Source organism: Microtus ochrogaster, linkage group LG1 (assembly GCF_000317375.1).
Source record: "Microtus ochrogaster isolate Prairie Vole_2 linkage group LG1, MicOch1.0, whole genome shotgun sequence".
Classification (NCBI taxonomy): domain Eukaryota; kingdom Metazoa; phylum Chordata; class Mammalia; order Rodentia; family Cricetidae; genus Microtus; species Microtus ochrogaster.
In genome coordinates this window covers 42782134-42789385 of record NC_022027.1, presented here as the reverse complement: position 1 = coordinate 42789385, position 7252 = coordinate 42782134, and the positions used below count along the sequence as shown (strand labels likewise).

Here is a 7252-nt window from a genome sequence, read left to right as displayed (position 1 = left end):
CATTCAAACCATAATACATGAGGTAAGGCATTTTCACCAAGTTGTTTAGAAAAATACGTTTTCTAGAATATGCAATTTTTTTTTATTTTCGAGACAGGGTTTCTCCGTAGCTTTTGGTTCCTGTCCTGGAACTAGCTCTTGTAAAACAGGCTGGCCTCAAACTCACAGAGATCCTCCTGCCTCTGCCTCCCGAGTGCTGGGATTAAAGGTGTGCGCCACCACCGCCCAGCCCTAGAATATGCAATATTTGAGAGCATATGTGACCAAATTATCTTATACCTCAGATGGATATAAAGTGCTTCTTAAGATATTAAGAAATACATATTAGCCAAGCAATTTCATTTTTTCGCAGTCTATTCTAAGATGCTAGATATATACTTAGTGTTATAAGAATTTTACATAATTACACATTCTGCAAAATAAAGACTTTTGGTGACATTTTCAGACACAGAGCAGCTTATTAAATAATGGAATAACATTGAAATTAATAAAATATTTGGAAAACTCTTAAACAACATAGAAACCTATCTGTGACACACTAAACTAGTAGAATAGCTATAAAACATATATCATAAAATCATATCCTTATTAATGACAGCATGCACACAGGCCCCAAAGTGACAAAACAATTATTGCTGTATGAAAGTGGGATAATGAATGATTTTCATTTTACTTAATTTGCATTTCAGAATTACCTAATACTTCTATTAAATTCTGGATTTCCTTCAACAAAGGAAAATAAAATATGGCTTGTACATAATTAATAAGCTAAAGCCAAGAAAGTATTTGTAACTGTTTAATTTATTTTTCAATAAATATTTATCATGTGCCTATTGTATGCCAAGTACCCTCTTAGAAACTCGGAATAAAATGAAATATGAGATAAAATCTTTGGCTTACAGCGTACTGTTTGGTAGGGGATATAGATATTACAGAAGTATGTAAATGAAGTTTTAAGATATTAGCGATCATGAGATCTACTGTGGGGAAAAGGAGCAGGTGAGGTTTGAGCTGAGCCCTGGAGAAAGAGAAGGAGGCAGCACATGAAGGGAAATGGGGAGAGTGCAGGTGGCAGAAGACATGAGAAATCCAGGGGCCCCAAAGGAGGCTTTGGGAGGACTGGGGAAGGGAGAGGAGAACTAGCCAGGTGGCCAAGGAGTGACAGATTGAGTGGTGGGTTCAGAGGATGTCAAGGAGTCCGTGCAAAGAGAAAAGCAAAGACAAGCAAGTGCTAGCAAACACTCTGGGAGTTTTACCAAGACAAAAGCAACATTAATCAAAAATAAACCGTGATGTTTTCGATGCAATGAGGATAATCATTTCTGCCTATTTCTGAGGACTGGCATGCCTAAAGCACAAAAGACAAAACAAGCTGAGGAGGTGGTCACAGAATTGGAAGAAGTATAAATTCGTTAGAAACAAAGAACATTGTTCAGCTGTACTAGCCAGTAAGCAAAGCAGTCCATTCAACTGCGTTTTCGTTTCTCAGAGTCGCAAAGTTGGAGGAAAAAATGGGGTGCGGCGTGAGGCTACTCTGAGACAGCCAGACGCAAGGTGTGTGCGGTGCACTGACAACCGTGAGAAAGCATAGTAAAAGTCGAAATCGTTTCAAAATTGGCCTGTCTCATTACTCCCTGTGTGGTAATTGTCTGCCCCATCATTCCCCGTCTTCTGAAGGTGTTTGCTGCTGATGGAGATGCGGTGTAAGGTGCTGACTTTGAGGACGGACAGAATAAGTCTTTAAGCTCATGGTTCTCCTTTATTAAAAGACATATATAATTTACTCTCTTCTTGGTACCACCTGTATTTCTCCAAAATTCAAGTAAAAGAAATTAACTTTACAGTCAGAAAAATAGCTATTGAAAAAGCAGTTATGGATTAGTCTAAAATTAGTTCATTGTGACACGAAGATGAGAGCAGTGTTAAAATATTTGACACAAAGATGATACCAGTGTTAGAATATTTTTTAATTACATATATTGACCTCCCAATCTCTTTTTGTTTTCTTTTTATAACTCTTAAGCCTTAAAATTTTAGGTCCACGGGCTGTTAAGAACACTTGCTATTCTTCCAGTGAACCCGTTTGGTTTCCATCGCCCACATCAGGTGATTCAAAAGCACATATTAACTAAAACTTCAGGGAATTTGACACCCTGCTCTGGTCTCCATGCAGTCACCTATGTGCATAACCCTCCCACAGATATTCAAGATAATGCATTAAAAAAATTGGGAAAACCAGCCACTATGCACTTGGTTCTGCTCTTTAAAAAATGGGGATAGCATATACTTCAGAGTACTTCTGTGGGGCTTAAGGAACATTTTGAAAATTGCTTTACATGGTGTTAAGATTATTATTTTATTCTGTCATTGTAACTACAGCCCAATCAAAATGTCGTTTCCTCACACTAAATGCTGATTGCTCTGCTTTTCATCTTACAGGTTTGTCTCTCCCATCACGTGATATTCACAGAATAGCAAATGCACAAAACCACCTTGATTCTAGTCTTGCAAATGAGAAAATGTAGCTATGGAAAATACATCTGCCCAAAGTCTTACCCTAGCAGGTGTTCAGTTTTCTATGATTCCATAATCCAAATGCTTAGTACAAATGTTTCGATGTTTTAGTGTCCTCCAACCTTCCCTCTGTTGCTCCAGTTCATTAAAAGCAAAGCCTCTTATCTGTATGTGATGGACATGCTGGAATTATGGTGGAGTTCTCTACCCTAGGAATGTAGACAGGCTTCTGGAGGAGACTCTTTTGAACAGATGTTAAAGAATAGTAACATAGAAAGTTGAAAAAGAAAAAAAATAGTAAGTAAAAAGCACCAACAATCAAGGCAGAGCATCTTAGTTTCATAAGAGTTTAGAAAATAATTTTTGTCAGAGATAGAAAGAGCAGATATGGGGCTGGCCTTGGCTAGCCTGGGGTTTGTACATGGTTTAAAGGAGCTTCCAGGAGCATTTCACACTGGAGAACAAATTCACTATCTACTTAAGAAAGACAATTTCGCCAGCTGTAGAAAGAGTTAAAAGTGCCAAGACCAAAGCAGGGTAAGATGGGAATGATCAGACTTTGAAAAATTTGGGGGAAATATGAAAGTTACTGAATAGTTCATGTACTGGGCAGACTGGGCAGCACTGGGGCCCTGTGCTCTTTCTAAACTACACTACTATTAGTACCTTCTCCCATTCCTTCCATCAAGAATTCCTGTGTGGGATTTTCAGCCCTTTCTCCACCCATCAAATGTTTTCCACCTGGATTTTGAGATGCGGGTTCCTGGACCAGCAGGCCAGATGTGTTTATGACCATGTTGCTTTTAGCACTCAGGACGTAGGCTTCCTGGGGTGCTGTTTTCTTTCGGCAGATCTGGAGTGCGTCTTGGAAACCACTGCGAAAATTCTCATTAAAGAAACCATAAATGATGGGGTTGACGCTACTGTTGCAAAAGGCGAGCCAGTGGGCAAAAGGGTAGACATAGATGTTGATGACACGCAGTGTATTAGGAGACAGGTCAGCGTAATCTGAGAGCATCATCAGAGTCCATAGCGGCAGCCAGGAGAGGATGAAAAGGAGAGCCACAGTCAACAGCATCTTAATGACCTTCTGCTTCTTCTTGGACACATGCCACGGCTCCTGGCGCTGCTTGCCTGTGCCGTGTGCTGAAGTCTTGAAGAGGGAAGCCCCAATCCTTGCATACATGACAACAATGAGGGAGAGCGGAGCCAGGTAGATGGTGGCAAACAGCACAGTGGTGTAGATCCTCCTCATTTCCTGTTTGGGCCACTCCTCCCGACACCAGTAGACGGTGCTGGTTTCATTGTGGGAGCCGAGTCTTATACGGTAGTATTTTTCTTCTTGGACGTGTAACATTACTGCAGACGGAGACATGATGATGATGGCCAGGCCCCAGATGATCACAACAGTGACAAAGGCTGTCTTGATGGTGAGCTTTGGCTTAAAGGGGTAGATAACGCACCGGAATCTGCAAGGAGAGGCAAAGATCAATGAGGCACTGCCTCAGTTTCTGAACCTGGCGCAGACAAGTGTGAAGCCGTCCATCTGTATTTCCATCCCAAACACAGAAAGTTAGCGCCTATGATAACGCGGCATGCATCGCCAACTAATGTAACTGACAGAAATTGTAGGGCAGTATTATACAGGCCCATATTTCTACATTGTATGGTGGCCAGAATTTCAGGCCACAATTTGCACCTGTCACACAGAAGGTGGTCACCTAGCCTTTTGAGACAAACTGACACCATCCTAAACAAAGGGTCAGGACATACTAATGTTGTTCTGCTCCTTCTTTGTAATTTGGGAGGTCTCCTGGGAAAGAGGTGTTAATTCAGTCTACATGACAGAGCTGCCATAGATAAGAAGATGTGACAAAATGGGCATAGAAAGGTGTGGACGTGACCGCAGTAATTCTCCCGGCTACCTAGGAAGCAGAATGCTAATGAATTTCCCCCTCAGTTTAGGTTTTCGTATAAAAGCTGTTTGGAAAATAAATATGGGTGATTTTCAGGATGTGAACTCAGGATTTCAAGAGGGATCCCTGAAAACTCCCTCCCGATAAAGTCATGTGAGTCATGTCTTTATTCCCAAACCTCCCCTCTGGTCCGAAAAAAAAATTGTGGTCTGGGCTGGTACGGACCATGACAAGAAATGAATGAAACAGATCAGATGTTATTAATGAGAAAAAGCTATTATAGTGTTAACAGTATTACATCAGAATATACCAAATACGGTCCCTTAGAACTCTGCTGTAGACTTAGTCTGATGGGCTTGCATGAGCTGTTCCTTTAAGCACGATGAATTAAAATATAAAGATAAGGATTTAGGAAAGGTCACAATCCTGTTTGTTGCTATGCATGAGTTCAACCTCCAGAACGGTAGGTTCAGCAGGCAGCCCGTTCTGTGCTTCAGAGACAGCTCATCAGTAGCAATTCACGAACCAATTCCCCCTGGGGTTCTTAAATGTTCCCAGTATATTATTTCTGTGCTTGGCCATGGAATGTGTTCTGGCTAGTAGACATTAACAAGCATGCACATCAGGGCTGTCCTTTTGGAGGCTTCTTCTGAAAAGGCAGCTTCCAAATTCCAAGAAACTTGAATTAGATGAGAAGCACAGGGGAGAAGGCGCTGGGGAGCATCAAGCTGGCCATCTTAGACACATCACTCAATTTAACTCACAGTGCAACACTGCCGCATGCGTGGCCTAGGGAGCAGGAGACTGAGAGAGGCACTCATTTAGCCCCTAGAATCACAAGGGGAATAAATGATCATTTCTTATAATACCGAAAGGTGGTTTTAGATAGTTCACAATCACACAGGTCCAAGAAGCACCATTACAAGTTCTGATAAAGAACCCCTCTGTTAAACACGGCAATTCAAAATCTATTGAGGGATTTTACCACTTTTGTTACTGTCACTTTTATTATTGATAGGTGGGTATCACAAATAATTATAATATGTATATTCTATTATGCAACTCCATCATTTTAGGTATTATCACGCATTTAACACATTTTCTTGGTTTTGCGATGATTCCAAAACAGACTTTATTACTCAGCAGACAGATATACAGATAAAAGAAAGTACTGGTTGAATAGAAACGCCAAATTAACTTCGTGACACACCTTCAGAGAATCACTAAAGAAGACGTGGGGAGACTATTGAAGTCATCACGCACCTTGAATGCAAGCTACAGAGAAACCCAGCAGGAACTGAGCTGGAAGGTCTCTCCCTTCTAGGTAGCTTATATAGTGCCGTACAGTGCTCTGCAGGCTGCCAGAGGCACTAAAGACATAAAAGTTTTTACTTTATTAACCAATCTGCCAGGCAAGACGTGCCCATGGGTGAAACAGTGACTCAACTGTTATGAGGGAAACCAGTTCTCTGGGACTGACTCTGGGGTCCGCTCCACAAGGGGAAATCCAGGCCTACTTCTCTAAACAAAGTTGGAAACCCTGATTAAAACGGTTGCAGGCCCAAAGATGGAACCTCTTACTGCTGCTTAGCTGAAGGGAAACAGCATCAAACTTCCTTCTGAATATCTTTGTTTACACCCACAGACAGGCTATGCTCAGCCTTAACCCACAATGACCTGGCCCCTCCCACATCAATTGTTAAATCAAAAAAAATGCCCCCACAGACTTCCTACATGCTAATCTTATGAAGACATTTTTTGACTTGAGGTTCCATTTTCTCAGATGACTTTAGTTTGTGTAAAGTTGACTAAACACTGGACAGGACGTGTAAAACAAACTAAAATTCAATACACTGATGAAGATCAAGGCCTCATGCCACACCAAGAATAAGATCAACTTTACATTCATTTATTAACCAACCTCATCAAATTTTCAAACATAAAAAGTGGAAGAAAATGCATGATATCCTTGTTGCTTTTGCTCTCCCGACCTAACCAATACCATTTCTCCTCTTTATACTGTGCTGTCTTAAACACGGCATCTCAGATGCAGCTACATGCCTCTGGGCAGCCACACTCATTTATTTTCCCCTTTGCAGAAACATGCAGAAGTTGCTAGTCATCTCTTTGCATATACACATTTCTGCATTTCAGCATTTGTCTGCATCTGGGGTGGCTTAGATTTTACACTGTGGCACCGTATAGTGGGCATCATTATTCAGTATCTCTGCAGTTTAGGTTTTGAAAATCATACACATTGCTTATGGCGCCCTGCTTCACTCATCTGAAGCTCCTTAACATTACCCACTGAGAAAATAGTATTAGTTGTTCATTTTAATCTCATTTACTCTCTAAAATAAAGAGGGCCAACATTTACCTTTTTTTTTCAAGTGTAAGAAACACTGCCAAAAGCATTTAAGGCATTTCAGTATCAAATGTAGAGTGGAAGTAAATGCTTATGCTTAAGATTGAGGTAGAAAAACAGATAGCATACCCTTTGTTCACGGTAAGAACCCTAATTACTACTGTTCATTTGCAGGACATCCTTGTATCTAATGTGTTTCTTAAAAGTGTCATGTATATTTTGAGTGAGCAGACACACAAAAAATCATGTATCTCTTAACCAAAAGTGATATGGCTTATTGTTGACTGAATTTTCTGTCCTGCCCAGTTCCCACGGTCGTTAAGTCCTACAGAAATCACCCAGAGGTCTACATTAGTTATAAACTGATTGGCCCATTAGCTCAGGCTTCTTATTTACTCTTATAACTTATATTAGCCCATTATTCTTGTCTATTTTAGCCATGTGGCTTGGTACCTGA

At 40.8% G+C, this 7252-nt stretch overlaps 1 protein-coding gene across 1 annotated transcript in view; it reads right to left on the bottom strand.

Moving 5' to 3' along the window:
- Positions 1–2032: 2032 nt before the first annotated feature.
- Positions 2033–7252, bottom strand: part of Npffr2 (neuropeptide FF receptor 2) — a 47324-nt gene continuing 42104 nt past the window's right edge. Inside the window, exon 4 of the mRNA XM_026785277.1 lies at positions 2033–3983. Within this exon, the coding sequence (XP_026641078.1) occupies positions 3158–3983 (826 nt within the window). The 3' untranslated portion in view covers positions 2033–3157. The remainder of the gene's footprint in view (positions 3984–7252) is intronic.